The sequence below is a fragment of the Oncorhynchus masou genome, chromosome 28, assembly GCF_036934945.1.
Source record: "Oncorhynchus masou masou isolate Uvic2021 chromosome 28, UVic_Omas_1.1, whole genome shotgun sequence".
Taxonomy (NCBI): domain Eukaryota; kingdom Metazoa; phylum Chordata; class Actinopteri; order Salmoniformes; family Salmonidae; genus Oncorhynchus; species Oncorhynchus masou.
In genome coordinates, this window is record NC_088239.1 from 46,133,279 (window position 1) to 46,151,581 (window position 18,303).

The 18,303-nt window shown below is 42.1% G+C and overlaps 1 protein-coding gene across 3 annotated transcripts; it reads left to right on the forward strand.

Annotated features, from left to right (window-relative positions):
- The first annotated feature begins 10,847 nt into the window (after nt 1–10,847).
- On the forward strand, nt 10,848–17,865 carry LOC135517682 (beta-1,3-galactosyl-O-glycosyl-glycoprotein beta-1,6-N-acetylglucosaminyltransferase 4-like). 3 transcript variants are annotated; one of them, XM_064942194.1, is made up of 3 exons: nt 10,848–11,184; nt 13,624–13,690; nt 13,892–17,865. In XM_064942194.1, exon 3 carries the CDS (start codon nt 13,893–13,895, stop codon nt 15,243–15,245), a length of 1,353 nt encoding a protein of 450 aa, XP_064798266.1. In that variant the 5' UTR covers nt 10,848–11,184; nt 13,624–13,690; nt 13,892; the 3' UTR covers nt 15,246–17,865. The 3 variants fall into 3 exon arrangements, with proteins under 3 accessions (XP_064798266.1, XP_064798267.1, XP_064798268.1); XM_064942195.1 differs by having other exon boundaries at nt 10,848–11,168; XM_064942196.1 differs by having other exon boundaries at nt 10,848–11,139.
- The last annotated feature ends 438 nt before the right edge of the window (nt 17,866–18,303 follow it).

Sequence of the window (18,303 nt, forward strand, 5' to 3'; positions counted from 1 at the left end):
ATCTCATCCGTCTACACACAATACCTCATACTGACGAAGACAAAACATGTTTTTAGAAATGTTTGTTAATTTATTGAAAATGAAATACGGAAATAACTCATTTACATAACTATTCACACCCCTGAGTCAATGCACTGTAGAAGCAGGTTCGGCGGCGGTTACAGCTTTGAGTCGCCTTGGGTTTGACTGGATCAGCATTTCACATCTGGATTTGGGGATTTTCTCAGATTCTCCCTTGCAGATTTTCCTCTAGCTCTAGTAAACTTGATGGGGAGCAGCGGTGAACAACAATCTTCGTCTTTCCACAGATTTTCAATGGGGATCCAAGTCTGGGCTTTGGCTGAGCCATTCCAGTGTTGTTTTGGCTGTTTGCTTGGAGTCATTGTACTGTTTGAACATAAATCTTAAGCCCAGTCTGAGGTCGTTTGCACTCTGAAGCAGGTTCTCATCAAGGATTTGCCTGTATTTGGCTCCAGTCATTGTTCCCTCTATACTCTTTTCTACATTGTAGAATAATAGTGAAGACATCAAAACGATGTAATAACACATATGGAATCATGTAGTAAGCAAATCAAAAATATAATTAGATTCTTGAAAGTGGCCACCTTTTGCCTTGATGACGGCTTTGCACACTCTTGGCATTCTCTCAACCAGCTTCAACTGGAATGCTTTTACAACCGCTTTGAAGGAGTTCCCACATTTGCTGAGCACTTGTTGGCTGCTTTTCCTTCACTCTGTGGTCCAACACATCCCAAACCATTTCAATTGGGTTGAGGTCAGGTGATATGATGCAGGCCAGCACTCCATCACTCTCCTCCCTGGTCAAATAGCCCTTACACAGACTGGAGGTGTGTTTTGGGTCATTGTCCTGTTTCGTTTCACTACAGAATGCATTGGCAGCCTTGCTGGTTAAGAGTGTCTTGAATTCTAAATAAATCACAGACAGTGTCACCAGCAATGCAGCCCCTACAATCACACCTCCTCCTCCATGCTTCACAGTGAGAACCACACATGCAGAGATCATCCGTTCACTTACTCTACGTCACACTAAGACATGACGGTTGGAACCAAAAATCGCGAATTTGGACTCCTCAGACCAAAGAACAGATTTCCACCTGTCTAATGTCTGTTGCTGGTGTTTCTTGGTCCAAGAAAGTAATCTTATTATTGTTGGTATCCTTCTTTGTAGCAATTCGACCATGAACAGTCCTCTGAACAGTTGAGATGTGTCTGTACTTGAACTACATGAAGCATGTATTTGGGCTGCAATCTGAGGTGCAGTTAACTCTAATGAACGTATTCTCTGCAGCAGAGGTAACTCTGCGTCTTCCTTTCCGGTGGCGGTCCTCATGAAAGCCAGTTTCATCATAGCACACGAATGGTTTTGCGACTGCACTTGACATTCTTGACAAGTTTTTGACATTTTCCGGATTGACTGACCTTCATGTCTTAAAGTAGTGATGTGCTTTCATTTCTATTTGCTTATTTGAGCTGTTTTTGCCATAGTAGCCATATTTGGAAAAAGTCCCTATCTTTTGTATACCAACCCTACCTTGTCACAACACAACTGATTGACTCAAATGCATTAAGAAGGAAATCAATTCCACAAATTAACTTTTAACAAGGCACACCTGTTAATTGAAATGCATTCCAGGTGACTACCTCATGAAGCTGGTTGAGAGAATGCCAAGAGTGTGCAAAGTTGTCGTCAAGGCAAAGGGTGGCTACTTTGAAGAATCTCAAACAGAAAATGTATTTTGATTTGTTCAACACATTTTTGGTTACTACATGTAAAGTGGCTGTTCCACTGGATGTCAGAAGGTGAATTCGCCAATTTGTAAGTCGCTCTGGATAAGAGCGTCTGCTAAATGACTTAAATGTAATGTAAATGTAATGATTCCATGTGTTATTTCATAGTTTTGATGTCTTCACTATTATTCTACAATGTAGAAAATCGTAAAAATAAAGAAAAAACCCAAACTTTTGACTGGTACTGTATATCCATACAAACTATCAATAACGACATTTAAATAAACTAAATCAGCCTGCTTTTCTAACAGCATTCTAATCAGGTCCCTACACAGGCTCAGAAGGATCCTGTGAGGGCAAAACATTTTCTGGTGACAGTAGTCCTTGCAGTGCTCCTGCCATGAAGTCTTAGATGCCCAAAAACTTAATAACTGTGGCTATAAAGTCTACAAAATCCACCTTAAGTAAGTGTATCCAGATTACTTGATTGACTTATAACATTTGCAACTGGTTGTGGTGTATTCCCCACCATATCTCCTTCAGCACTGTGGCCTCTTACCCCTTCACATAGGATATTTGCTGTATAGCCCCGATCCTTGACACCTCAACCTCTTTCACCCTATTGAACCTTTATTTAACTATCCCAGCTTTACATAGGTTGGTAGATACACTTAATCAAACATCAATAATATAGATAAACGTTGCACCTTTTTCCCATTCTAGACTGAACAAAAATATAAATGCAACATGCAACAATTTCAAAGATTTCACTGAGTTACAGTTCATATAAGGAAATCTGTCAATTGAAATAGATTCAGTAGGCCCTAATCTATGGATTTCACATGACTGGGAATACAGATATGCATCTGTTGGCCACAGATGCCTTAAACAAAAGTAGGAATGTGGATCAGAAAACCAGCCAGTATCTGGTGTGACGACCATTTGCCTCATGCAGTGTGACACATCTCCTTTACATAGAGTTGAACAGGCTGTTGATTGTGACCAGTGGAATGTTGTCCCACTTCTCTTCAATGGCTATGTGAAGTTGCTGGATAATGGCGGGAACTGGAACACGCTGTTGTACACGTCGATCCAGAGCATCCCAAACGTGCTCAATGGGTGACATGTCTGGTGAGTATACAGGCCATGAAAGAACTGGGACATTTTCAGCTTCCAGGAATTGTCTACAGATTCTTGCGACATGGGGCTGTGCATTATCATTCTGAAACATGAGATGATGGTGGTGGATGAATGGCACGACAATGGGCCTCAGGATCTCGTCACGGTATCTCTATGCATTCAAATTGCCATTGATAAAACGCAATTGTGTTCGTTGTCTGTAGCTTATGCCTGCCCATACCATAACCCCACCGCCACCATGGGACACTCTGTTCACAACGTTGACATCAGCAACCCGCTCGCAAACACAACGCCATACACGCTGTCTGCCATCTTCTCAGGACAGTTGAAACCGGGATTCAGCCGTAAAGAGCACACAAGTGTTTCCCTGAGATGGTGTCTGACAGTTTGTGCAGAAATTCTTCAGTTGTGCAAACCCACAGTTTCATCAGCTGTCCGGGTGGCTGGTTTGGGATGAGCCTGCAGGTGATGAATCCGGATGTGGAGGTCCTGGGCTGGTGTGGTTACACGTGGTCTGTGGTTGTAAGGCCCGTTGGATGTACTGCCAAATTCTCTAAATTCTCAAAGCCTCGGCTTATGGTAGAGAAATAAACATTAAATTATCTGGCAACAGCTCTGGTGGACATTCCTGCAGTCAGCATGCCAATTTAACACTCCCTCAAAACTTAGATATATGTGGCATTGTGTCGGGGCAAAACTGCACATTTTAGAGTGGCCTTTCATTGTCCCCAGCACAAGGTTCACCTGTGTAATGATCACGCTGTTTAATCAGCTTCTTGATATGTCACACGGCCAGGTGGATGGATTATCTTGGCAAAGGAGAAATGCTCACTAACAGACGTAATCAAATTTGTGCACAAAATTTGAGCGAAACAAGCTTTTGTGTGCATGGAACATTTCTGGGATCTTTTATTTCAGCTCTTGAAACATGGGACCAACACTTTATATATTGTGTTCATATGTGTAGATACGTGCATGAACTACATCCTGGAATGTTTGGCCTAAGATATTGATGATCAACTTTAACCAGCGCCTTCTTCACCATCCTTGTACTTCCGGCGCCGACAGAGATGGCCGCCTCGCTTCGCGTTCCTAGGAAACTATGCAGTTTTTTGTTTTTTTACGTGTTATTTCTTACATTAGTACCCCAGGTCATCTTAGGTTTCATTACATACAGTCGAGAAGAACTACTGTATATAAGATCAGCGTCAACTCACCATCAGTACGACCAAGAATATGTTTTTCGTGACGCGGATCCTGTGTTCTGCCTTACAAACAGGACAATGGAATGGATCGCATGCAGCGACCCAAAAAAACGACTCCGAAAAAGAGGGAAACGAGGCGGTCTTCTGGTCAGACTACGGAGACGGGCACATCGTGCCCCACTTCCTAGCATTCTTCTTGCCAATGTCCAGTCTCTTGACAACAAGGTTGATGAAATCCGAGCAAGGTTAGCATTCCAGAGGGACATCAGAGACTGTAACGTTCTGTGCTTCACGGAAACATGGCTCACTGGAGAGACGCTATCCGAAGCGGTGCAGCCAACGGGTTTCTCCACGCATCGCGCCGACAGAAACAAACACCTTTCTGGTAAGAAGAGGGGTGGGGGTGTATGCCTTATGGCTAACGAGGCATGGTGCGATGAAAGAAACATACAGGAACTCAAATCCTTCTGTTCACCTGATTTAGAATTCCTCACAATCAAATTGTACCAAGAGAATTCTCTTCGATTATAATCACAGCCGTATATATCCCCCCCCAAGCAGACACATCGATGGCTCTGAACGAACTTTATTTAACTCTTTGCAAACTGGAAACCATTTATCCGGAGGCTGCATTCATTGTTGCTGGGGATTTTAACAAGGCTAATCTGAAAACAAGACTCCCTAAATTTTATCAGCATATCGATTGCGCATCCAGGGGAAAAAAACCTTGGATCACTGTTACTCTAACTTCCGCGACGCATATAAGGCCCTGCCCCGCCCCCTTTCGGAAAAGCTGACCACGACTCCATTTTGCTGATACCTGCCTACAGACAAAAACTAAAAAAGAAGCTCCCACGCTGAGGTCTGTCCAACGCTGGTCCGACCAAGCTGACTCCACACTCCAAGACTGCTTCCATCACGTGGACTGGGACATGTTTCGTACTGCGTCAGATAACAACATTGACGAATACGCTGATTCGGTGTGCGAGTTCATTAGAACGTGCGTTGAAGATGTCGTTCCCATAGCAACGATTAAAACATTCCCTAACCAGAAACCGTGGATTGATGGCAGCATTCGCGTGAAACTGAAAGCGCGAACCACTGCTTTCAATCAGGGCAAGGTGTCTGGTAACATGACTGAATACAAACAGTGCAGCTATTCCCTCCGCAAGGCTATCAAACAAGCTAAGCGTCAGTACAGAGACAAAGTAGAATCTCAATTCAACGGCTCAGACACAAGAGGCATGTGGCAGGGTCTACAGTCAATCACGGACTACAGGAAGAAATCCAGCCCAGTCACGGACCAGGATGTCTTGCTCCCAGACAGACTAAATAACTTTTTTGCCCGCTTTGAGGACAATACAGTGCCACTGACACGGCCTGCAACGGAAACATGCGGTCTCTCCTTCACTGCAGGAGAGGTGAGTAAAAGATTTAAACGTGTTAACCCTCGCAAGGCTGCAGGCCCAGACGGCATCCCCAGCCGCACCCTCAGAGCATGCGCAGACAAGCTGGCTGGTGTGTTTACGGACATATTCAATCAATCCCTATACCAGTCTGCTGTTCCCACATGCTTCAAGAGGGCCACCATTGTTCCTGTTCCCAAGAAAGCTAAGGTAACTGAGCTAAACGACTACCGCCCCGTAGCACTCACTTCCGTCATCATGAAGTGCTTTGAGAGACTAGTCAAGGACCATATCACCTCCACCCTACCTGACACCCTAGACCCACTCCAATTTGCTTACCGCCCAAATAGGTCCACAGACGATGCAATCTCAACCACACTGCACACTGCCCTAACCCATCTGGACAAGAGGAATACCTATGTGAGAATGCTGTTCATCGACTACAGCTCGGCATTCAACACCATAGTACCCTCCAAGCTCGTCATCAAGCTCGAGACCCTGGGTCTCGACCCCGACCTGTGCAACTGGGTACTGGACTTCCTGACGGGCCAGCCCCAGGTGGTGAGGGTAGGTAACAACATCTCCTCCCCGCTGATCCTCAACACTGGGGCCCCACAAGGGTGCGTTCTGAGCCCTCTCCTGTACTCCCTGTTCACCCGCGACTGCGTGGCCACGCACGCCTCCAACTCAATCATCAAGTTTGCGGACGACACAACAGTGGTAGGCTTGATTACCAACAACGACGAGACAGCCTACAGGGAGGAGGTGAGGGCCCTCGGAGTGTGGTGTCAGGAAAATAACCTCACACTCAACGTCAACAAAACTAAGGAGATGATTGTGGACTTCAGGAAACAGCAGAGGGAACACCCCCCTATCCACATCGATGGAACAGTAGTGGAGAGAGTAGCAAGTTTTAAGTTCCTCGGCATACACATCACAGACAAACTAAATTGGTCCACTCACACAGACAGCATCGTGAAGAAGGCGCAGCAGCGCCTCTTCAACCTCAGGAGGCTGAAGAAATTCGGCTTGTCACCAAAAGCACTCACAAACTTCTACAGATGCACAATCGAGAGCATCCTGGCGGGCTGTATCACCGCCTGGTAAGGCAACTGCTCCGCCCTCAACCGTAAGGCTCTCCAGAGGGTAGTGAGGTCTGCACAACGCATCACCGGGGGCAAACTACCTGCCCTCCAGGACACCTACACCACCCGATGTTACAGGAAGGCCATAAAGATCATCAAGGACATCAACCACCCGAGCCACTGCCTGTTCACCCCGCTATCATCCAGAAGGCGAGGTCAGTACAGGTGCATCAAAGCTGGGACCGAGAGACTGAAAAACAGCTTCTATCTCAAGGCCATCAGACTGTTAAACAGCCACCACTAACATTGAGTGGCTGCTGCCAACACACTGACACTGACTCAACTCCAGCCACTTTAATAATGGGAATTGATGGGAAATGATGTAAATATATCACTAGCCACTTTAAACAATGCTACCTTATATAATGTTACTTACCCTACATTATTCATCTCATATGCATACGTATATACTGTACTCTATATCATCGACTGCATCCTTATGTAATACATGTATCACTAGCCACTTTAACTATGCCACTTTGTTTACATACTCATCTCATATGTATATACTGTACTCGATACCATCTACTGTATCTTGCCTATGCTGCTCTGTACCATCACTCATTCATATATCCTTATGTACATATTCTTTATCCCCTTACACTGTGTATAAGACAGTAGTTTAGGAATTGTTAGTTAGATTACTTGTTGGTTATTACTGCATTGTCGGAACTAGAAGCACAAGCATTTCGCTACACTCGCATTAACATCTGCTAACCATGTGTATGTGACAAATACAATTTGATTTGATTTGATTTGTGATTTGAAAAGGGTTTCCTAAATGAGCATCCGTATCCAAAAAACATACTCAAATAACCAACGGTTCATCACTCATTTTCCACAACAATTTTAGCTCTTTTTGTTCCCTTCTTGGACTTTACTGTTATCCACTTTATCACTAACTGTACTTGACACGCTTTGTTTCATACAACACTTCCGCTATCTCAACCATCTCCCCTTCTTCCAACGATCACATAACTTCTTCCTCTACTTCTTCTGAAATGCACTGTCAAATGTGGGATCTTTATATAGACAGGTGTGTTTCTTTTGAAATCATATCCAAACAATTGAATTGGTCACAGGTGGACTCCAAGTTGTCGAGACATCTCAAGGATGATCAAAGGTAATTGGATGCACCTGAGCTCAAATTGGAGTGTCATAGCAAAGGGGTGTGAATACTTATGTAAATGAGATATTTCTGTAATTAATTTTCAATACATTTGCAAACATTTCTAAAAACATGTTTTAACTTTGTCATTATGGGGTATTGTGTGTAGATGGGTGAGAAAAAACGATTTAATCCATTTTTAAAACAGGCTGTAACCTAACAAAATGTGGAGTAAGTCAAGGGGTATGAATACTTTCTGAAGGCTGAGTTTTGAGTAGAATCCCGTTTATACACTATCTTTCAAAAGTTTGGGGTCACTTAAATGTCCTTGTTTTTGAAAGAAAAACTTCTTTTTTTGTCCAATATAATATATCAGAAATGTAGACATTGTTAATGTTGTAAATGACTTTTGTAGCTGGAAACTGACTATTTAAAAAAAAATGAACATCTACATAGGTGTACAGAGGCCCATTATCAGCAACCGTCGCTCCTGTGTTCCAATGGCATGTTGTTAACTAATCCAAGTTTATCATTTTAAAAGGCTAATTGATCATTAGAAAACACTTTTACAATTACGTTAGCACAGCTGAAAACTGTTGTCCGGACTAAAGAAGCAATAAAACTTGCCTTATTTAGACTAGTTGAGTATCTGGAGCATCAGTATTTGTGGGATGCTGGCATTCTAGACAGAGTTGCAAAGAAAAAAACATATCTCAGACTGGCCAATAAAAAGAAAAGATTAAGATGGGGAAAAAGACCACAGACACTGGACAGAGGAACTCCGCCAAGAGGGCCAGCATACCGGAGTCACCTCTTCACTGTTGACATTGAGACTGGTGTTTTGCCGGAACGATTTAATGAAGCTGCCAGTTGAGGACTTGTGAGGCGTCTGTTTCTCAAACTAGACACTCTAATGTACCTGTCCTCTTGCTTAGTTGTGCACCTGGGCCTCCCACTGCTCTTTGTATTCCGGTTAGAGCCAGTTTGAGCTCTTCTGTAACGGAAGTAGTACACAGCGTTGTACGAGATCTTCAGTTTCTCTGCAATTTCTCGCATGGAACAGCCTTCATTTCAGAGGAAAGTCTTTGTTTCTGGCCATTTTTCAGTCTCAACCTCTTCCCCTTCTTCCAACAATTACACAACTTTCTTCCTCTGAAATGCAATGTCAACTGTGGAACCTTTGAAAAAGACAGGTGTGTTTAATTGGTCACAGGTCGCATCTCAAGGATGACCAAAGGAAACGGGATGTACCTAACTTTTAAAATACAGAAATCATCCCCGTATGATGCATATCGCATCATATGACGCAAATTGCAGCTTAATGTGATGCAAGATGTGTCATACTGGGATAATGTCTGTATTTTGAAAGTTACATATCTCGAAAACTTGATTGCTGACAAGCAAAACATTTTGGGACTATGTCAACAATGGAGTAATGAAAGAAATACCAAAATATACTTTTTGTGTGTAGTTTTCCTTTATTTACTTCACACCACTGCTTCTGAGGTATTTGCCCATGCCTGATGGGCATGGCAGTGCAGGTCAGAGAAATACTGTCACCATACAGTCATGGAAGCCAACATTAAATACACAGTTGAACATAGCCAATCAAAGATCCTTATTCACTGCTAATTCACATGCCAGCACGGCACTGACTGGGGCCCATTGGCACAGTGGAAAGGGGCATATACTTACAACATACAAGACACACAGCACTGATTACATGATCAATGGTAGTTGGGTGAATTCTCGGACAGATAGTATTTTGACCATTGACCAGATCAAATGTTACCAACCCGATTCAAGTGTCCTCCATTACTCTGAAGTGGGACTGGTGTCTGGCCACTGCCTCAGCTTTCTGGAACAGCTCCTGATTTGGTTGAGGGGTTCCCACAACGCTGCGCTGAACCACAAATCCACCAGGTTTGGATATACAATATCACTCAATAAACATATAGTGACAAAAATAACTTTCTCTAATTTGGAAGTAATGTATATGCTAGTAGAGGGACTGTAACTACAGAATAGATTCAGGCCTGTGCCCAGTGGGTAGTCAGCCACCTAACTTGCAAATCCGTGTTAGCTATCCATATCTTTGTCCGAGTTTAAATTAGTTGGCTATCTAACCAGTTCGAGTTGAAACATTGTTGAAAGGAAGCTGGCTACATCCCATGATTAGTTGGCAAGCTGGTATCCAATGCCTGCCCTTTATTGACCCTAAATGCAAATAGGCTACAGTTAGCAAGGTAGCTAGACAACGTGAGATATGTGCATCTTCATCTTTTTATTTTCTTTGTACTTTTAACCCCTTTTCTCCCCAATGTTTAGGTACAGTCTTATCCCATCGCTGCAACTATGTACTTGGGAGAGACGAAGGTCGAGAGCCATGCGCCCTTCGAAACACAACTCTGCCAAGCCGCACAGCTTTTTGATTCACTGCTCGCTTAACCCGGAAGCCAGCTGCACCAATGTCTCGGAGGAAACACCGTAATTAGCTAACGCACTCACAGAAGTAAACACATCGGATGAAATACATTCCTGGCCATCTGGCAATATTGTTGAAATGCATTGGAAGTTTACACCAACTTTATGGAAGCCCATTTTCACTCCTAAATGTGCGTACATTGCACCCATATGCAGACTTGACAACATTGTCAACATAGCAGTTGGCGGCGGACCACAAAGTGTTGTTTCTGGGAAATTGTGCATCATTGGCAAAAGTGTGCATATTGTTAACCCCATGCCCAATCCTCTGGTAAATTGTGATGTACTCACTGACAAAACTCTGTTTTGGACAAGACTGACTTCATGACAAAAATGATCATATATCCACTTTGTAGTACATTTTGACACTATAATTCATGTTTCTGACTCATATCGATGCCACGGGCCATTAAAAACCAGAGAAGTTGGTTCTAAGGGGAAATTGATCTTTCTGTCATGCAGGTTTTACTGTGCATGGAGTTTCCAATAAATGGCATTACTAAATGTGTGATGTGATAGGTATTTAAACACGACATTTTTTTAACACACACAAAACAAACATTTCATTAATAAAATATTTAGTCTTCCTCAAAAGGGGACGCTATCTCACTGGGTCTCAACTTGTTTGGTACTTCAACACCTCTCTCTCTCTTCATTGCTGCAGTGAATAGGAAAAGTCACCCCGTGCGCGCGGTCAGAGTCCAAGCATAACGATAGCGGATCATTTTAACATGATGGGATTTAACCGAAGACATACGGAGCTCTGCAATTAACAACACACTGGTGGGATATCAAAGGAGTTTAAAATGGAGCGAACAACAATCTGTTTGTGGAATAACACTTTCGAGAGATTGACGAAAAGTTTACAAATCTGAATGGGATTGTAGAAGCAACATGCTCAAGTACGGAGGCAAATATGTCAATTATACCGGTATGCAAAGAGAAAAGTAAGAAGAAGAAACGTGGAATCTTGTAATTCACAATGATATGACTTTATAGTTTTAAAAAAAATCAGAGCTTGAAATGTAGAGCACATTGGGTGATCATTCTTCTTCAGAACAGAACATTCAACACGAGAAATATTTTATTTCTGAAAATTCGAGTCGTTGCTAGGAAGTCACAGTCAATTGAACACTGTTGTCTTAAAATGTTAGTTCTCAATTAAACTCAATTCAATAAACTGTGTTTATCATCATGGAATGGGCGTTAATATGGACAGTGATGGAAAAAGTACCAAATCGTCATACTTGCGTAAAGATACCTTATTAATAGAAAATGACTAAAGTCAAAGTGAAAGTAACCTACGAAAAATTCTAAAATACTTGCTTAGAAATATACTTAAAAATCAACAGTAAAATGGAATTGCTCAAATATACTTAAGTATCAAAAGTGAAAGTACAAATAATTTGAAATTCTGCATGTTAATCAAACAAGATGGCGCCATTTGTTAAAGATATATTTTTATTTACGGAAAGCAAGGGGCACACCAACACTCAGACATAATTTACTAACGAAGCATGTGTGTTTAGTGAGTCTGCCACATCCATTGACCCTTTTCCTGTCCTGCTAAGCCTTCAAAATGTAACGAGTACTTTTGGGTGTCAGGGAAAATGTATGGAGTAAAATTGAATGACTTTCTTTAGGAATATAGTGAAGTAAAAGTAGTAAAAAATAAAATAAAATAAAGTACAGAAACCCCCAAAACCTACTTAAGTACTTTAAAGTATTTTTACTTAAGTAATTTACACCACTGAATGTGGAGTTGGTCCCCCCCCCTTTGCTGCCACTCATCTGGGTAGGCTTTCCACTAGATGTTGGAACATTGCTGCGGGGACTTGCATCCATTCATCCACAAGAGGATTGGTGAGGTCAGGCACTGATATTGGGCGATTAGGCCTGGCTCAGTTAGAGTTCCAATTCATCCCAAAGGGGTTCGGTGGGGTTGAGGTCAGGTCTCTGTGCCAGCCAGTCAAGTTCTTCCACGCCGATCTCGACAAACAATTTCTGTATGGACCTCGCTTTGTGCACTGAGGCATTGTCATGTTGAAACAGGAAACAGCCCTCCCAAACTGTTGCTACAAAGTTGGAAGCACAGAATGTCTAGAATATCATTGTATGCTGTAGCGTTCCCTTCACTGGAACTAAGGGACCTAGCCCCAGACCATTATTCCTCCCTCAACAAACTTTACAGTTCCCCATTCCAGAGAACGTGTTTCCACTGCTCCAGAATCCAATGGTGGCCAGCTTTACATACACCACTCCAGCCGACTCTTGGCATTGCACATGGTGATCTCAGGCTTGTGTGCGGCTGATCAGGCATGGAAACCCGTTTCATGAAACTCCCAACACACAGTTATTGTGCTTGAAGTTGCTTCCAGAGGCAATTTGGAACTTGTTAGTGAGTGTTGCTACCGAGGACAGACTATTGTTAGGCGCTACGTTTCCGCTTCACAATAACAGCACTTACAGTAGACTGGGTCAGCAGGTCAGAAATTTTATGAACTGACTTGTTGGAAAGGTGGCATCCTATGATGGTGCCACGTTGAAAGTCACTAAGCTCTTCAGTAAGGCCATTCTTCTGCCAATGTTTGTTTATGAAGATTGCATGGCTGTGTGCTCCATTTTATACACCTGTAGGCAATGGGTGTGGCTGAAATAGCCAAATCCACTAATTTGAAGGGTGGTCCACATACTTTTGTATATATATATATTGTAGTGATTCGGGAGTAATATTACATCAGAATAATATGCCCCACCAACATTAGGCAACTATTCTGAAAACCCAAACTCAAATAGCTGAAATAAGTAAATTAAATCAATGATTTTCAGTAGGTATGAGGTACCTCTCATTGAATGTCCCTTGGATAACTTCCTTTCAGAATCAAATAATAGGAATATTTTCTGAACGTTCCCTAAAGCACATCAAATATCTTATTATAACGTTATACTGCGACCAAACCAGGACCTGTACTAAACTTTCTCTTATGGTCCCGAGTTATCGTCATGTTTTATTGTTCCTAGAATTTTCTGTGAATGCCAGTGGGATAATGTCTTGCCGAAACCCTTAAAGGGACCTAATAGGAACATTGTCCTTAGGATTTCCCTGTTTGCTAGGAAGATCCCTTTCAATGTGCCATCCAATCTCATAAAACGTTTCAGAAAAAGTCTCAGTCTTGTTACCCTTTAAAGAGGGTGCTGGAGTATTGAAAACAGGGATGCCAATAATATTTGAGATTTTTTTTGTACGACTTGTTAACAAAATCAATTTGTTTGCATACAATATGGCTCCGTATTTGTATTATTGATACAGTTTATACAGTCTTTATTTCTCATCTTTATCAATGTGCCAATAATTTCTGACCTTACTGTACATTTGAACTCTTCAGGCTCGGGTTTTAGAGCAAGTCATCTTTTCTGGGCGTTACGAGACCTCCACACCATTTCCTGAGCGAGGTGATTTTTTTTACAGTATTATATCTTTAGCCCAACATTTAAGTAGTCTAAGCAATATCGCAAATAACCAGCTGAGCACGGTTATCAAACATATTTTTAAAAAATGGATTCAGTTAAATCCTTACGATTGTTTTGCATGATTGCGTGCGTGAACTGACTTGTTTCTTTTTTTCTGATTATTGTTCTTTTGTGTCACCACAGAATGAAAATAAGATTTGCCTTTCCAAGCAGACTGCGGAAGAAGAATTTCATTTCTTCTTTATCATTGCTGCTGGTGATCTGTGCCTTCTTGCTGCTCTTCCTAAAGTTCACTGTTAAATACAGCATTACCATTGAAACCTATGGGTCTACCGCAGGCTACAATGACGTTGAGCTGCTCCATCGCTACAACATTGACTGCAATGCCATCTATGAAATGGAGCCGGCCGAGTTGGGGAAGTCGCTGGTCATCAGAAAACAAGTGGTGGTGGAAGAGCAGGACAAGAGCTTGGTCAACTTGATCTCCAACTGCCCGCGATACCTCCGCTCCCGGGGCTATGGGGATGTCCAAGTGTCTGAGGAGGAGCAGGCCTTCCCCCTGGCCTACTCACTGGTGGTCCACAAGTCTGCCTCCATGGTGGAGAAGATCCTCAGGGCTGTCTACACCCCTAACAACATCTACTGTATCCACTATGACCTGAAGTCATCAGAACTGTTCAGAGAGTCCATGGAGGGTCTGGCACGCTGTCTACCCAACGTCTTCATCGCCTCTAAGCTGGAGACAGTGACGTACGCCAGCATCAGCCGCCTCAATGCTGACCTCAACTGCCTGTCTGATCTTATAGGATCAAAGGTCAAGTGGAGGTATGTCATCAACCTGTGCGGTCAGGACTTTCCCCTGCGCTCCAACATAGAGCTGGTGGCTGACCTGAAGAAGCTACGGGGGGGTAACATGATGGAGACAAGTCGCCCCAGCGAATACAAGAAGCAGCGTTTCTCCTTCCACCACGAGCTGCAGAACGCGTCATTCGAGTACCACCGGCTGCCGGTGAAAACCAACAAGGCCAAGGGGCCTCCGCCGCACGGCATACAGATGTTCATTGGCAGCGCGTACTTCGTGCTCTCGCTGGAGTTTGTCATTTATATGAACAAGTCTGCGCTGGTCAGGGACTTCCTGATGTGGTCAAATGACACCTACTCCCCAGACGAACACTTCTGGGCCACGTTGACACGGGTGCCGGGCGTGCCAGGTGAGGTGCCACGGGCCCAGGCCGACATCACAGACCTGATGAGCAAGACCAGGCTGGTGAAGTGGAACTACCTGGAGGGACCGCTTTACCCATCATGCACAGGGAAACACGTCCGCAGTGTGTGTATCTATGGGGCGGGGGAGCTGCGCTGGCTACTGAACTACGGCAGCTGGTTCGCTAATAAGGTGGACGCCAAAGTTGACCCAGTCCTTATCCAATGTCTTGAGGATAAATTACAGGAGAAACAGAGACGCTTGGTCAAGGCTATGAAGTCACAACAAAAGATTCCCTCCTCTGTGTTAGCAGTTGATGTTATTCTTCAATAATACAAACTCCAAAGCAAATCAGGGGGAGAAAATGTGATTTATTTGAGAAAGACAAATCATAGATGTTATACTGTGAGGTAGATGTTCAGTCTCCCCGGTCCTCAGCTTTTCTCAACAGAACAAAGGACAGGATGCCATTGATAACCCCCCACCCTAGCCTGGGATTGACCAATAACAAGGATACTTGTTATTGGGCCAATGGCCAAATAACAAGTATCCTGCTCCAGACTCAATGTACAGACCAATGAAAACGTGAGTCCAGGACTGACATTCCACAGAAGACCTACTATTTACATTGACAATTCCCTATTAATTGTTAATTCTAGTACTCTCGTCCTCTCATCCTCTGCGCTGTGTATTTATTTTCAAAATATTCTTATACCTGAAAAGGTTAAATAAATGGATCATTGATTATTAATGGGTTAATTCATGTGGGAATATGTAACCTTTGTAATGCTGTTTTTGACAGCACCATTTTGGTATTATTAAAGACATTTGTCTGAGTTGATCATGTCCGAAACTCAAATGATGTGACAGTGCTTTATGGTATTTATGATAGTGGAATGCTGGATGAGATAGTGGAATGCTGGATGAGATAGACTTGGCTATCAATGTTAGGGTTATTCTCTCGTTTTGCAACTTGAGACTTGAAGTGGGGGATGTTTGTGATAGTCTGACCTTTATGTAATATGGATTAGGTTAACCAGGGCCTTGGCTCCCAGGTGAAAGCATGTGAAAACCAGCGTATGATGACTACAGTATGTATTCTGACTTCAGAAAGGATTCACATCCCTTGACATTTTCCAGAATTTGTTGTGTTACATCCTGAATTTAAAATAGATTGCATTGAGATTTTGTGTCACTGGCCTATACACAATACCCCATAATATCAATTCATGTTTTTCTAAATATTAATTTACATAAGTATTCACACCCCTGAGTCATACATGTAAGGATTACCTTTGACAGCAATTATAGCCGTTACTCTTTCTAGGTAAGTCTCTAAGAGCTTGATTGTACACTATTTGTAAAAAAAAAAAAATCAAAATTCTTCAAGCTCTGTCAAATTGTTTGTTGATCATTGATAGACAACCATTTTCAAGTCTTGCCATAGACTTTCAAGATTTATAAGTCAAAACTGTAAATCGGCCACTCAGGAACATTCACTATCTTCTTGGTAAGCAACTCCAGTGTAGATTTATCCTTTTGTTTTGGGTTATTGTCCTGCTGAAAGGTGATTTCATCTCCCAGTGTCTGGTGGAAAGCAGACTGAGAAAGTTTTTCCTGTAGGATTTTGCCTGCGCTTAGCTCCATTCTGTTTATTTTTTATCCTGAAAAACTCCCCAGTCCTTAACGATTACAAGCATAGCCATAACATGATGCTGCCACAACAATGCTTGAAAATATGGAGAGTCGTACTCAGTTATGTGTTTTACGCCAAACATAACACTTTTTTATTAAGGACAAAAAGTGAATTACTTTGCCACATGTTTTCAGTATTACTTTAATGCCTTGTTGCAAACAGGATGCATGTCTTGGAATAGGTTTATTCTGTACAGGCTTCCTTCATTTCACTCTGTCAATTAGGTAAGTAGTGTGGAGTAGCTACAATGTTATTGATCCAGCCTCAGTTTTCTCTTATCAAAGCTATTAAACTCTGTAACTGTTTTAAAGTCACCATTTACCTCATGGTGAAATACCTGAGAGGTTTCCTTCCTCTCCGGCAACTGAATTAGTAAGGACGCTTGCATCTTTTTACTGACTGGGTGTACTGATACACCATCCAAAGTGTAATTCATAATTTCACCATACTCGAATGAATATTCAATGTCAGCTCTTTTTTATTTTGACCCATCCACCAATAGGTACCCTTCTTTCCCGAGGTATTGGGAAACCTTGCTGGTCTTTGTGGCTGAATCTGTGTTTGAAATGCACTGCTCGACTGAGGGATGTTACAGATAATTGTATTTGTGTGGTAAAGAGATGAGGTAGTTATTCATAAATCACGGGAAACACTATTATTGCACACAGAGTGGGTCCATTCAACTTATTATGTGACTTGTGAAGCACATTTTTTACTCCTGAACCGATGTAAGCTTGACATAACAAAGGAGTTGAACACTCATTTAAGACATTTCAGTTTTTTAAATGAGAAAGTGAGAGTTGTATGAATCAGTTCATTAGCTCAGACATGAAGGGCTTTCAGACTTTATGGCATTCCCAGAAAGCATGCATTATTGAGGCATTATTTATTTTACACTTAAGACATGAATCTGCCGTTGTGCTGTAGAATTTGTGAATTTTGAAACTTGTAAAATTATTGTATACGTTAGTTTATACTGGATTGAGCGTATAGTTTCGTTAACTGTCATTTTGTTAGCTATGCTACAACTTTCCCTCCATCTTGTGCCAACATCAGTTATTTTTAAGTCTTGGTTCCAATAGTAAAAACTATTTTCTAAGAGTTCTCAATTGGATATGCTCTCTGCAGTGTTTTGTATGTGAACATCATTTTCGGACTCAAATAAGATTCCCTTAAGGTTGCTCTGATGTCCAAAATATGCATGTATTCCAAATTGACTTTGTAATTCTGTCATGGAAATAAACGTATTTCCTGTTACCAAGTCATTGACGATTTCTATGTCTTAGTGTTCCACTTGGACCAATTTATCAGTGAATTCTGAATAGCTCTCCAAGGATTGTTCCATAAGGTTGTGTCCTTAGGGAAAGATATTGAACATAGACACCTATAAGGTTTCTGGGGATGAGCATGCCATCTTCAATATGTAGTTATCGTTCCTCTTTAGTGCAATATGTCACAAGTAAAAGCCTTGGATAGCGAGTTTCCAGATCTGGAAGGTTTAAAGGATGTATTTTGCGGGGTAATAAAACCATGCCATTCTCATAAGTTTTATTCTACCTGTAATATTTAACCGAAGATTATTCCATTTAATTAGATCTGCTTTCATGTTGAGTAAAAAAAAAAGAAGTTATCTTTAGCAATTTGTTTGTGTTTAATATAAGCATCGTTCTTTATCTTAATGTCCTCTCTCACATG

Bases quoted from the DNA above. Each gene is read 5' to 3' on its own strand.
- LOC135517682 (XM_064942194.1), top strand. From the start codon at position 13,893: ATGAAAATAAGATTTGCCTTTCCAAGCAGACTGCGGAAGAAGAATTTC.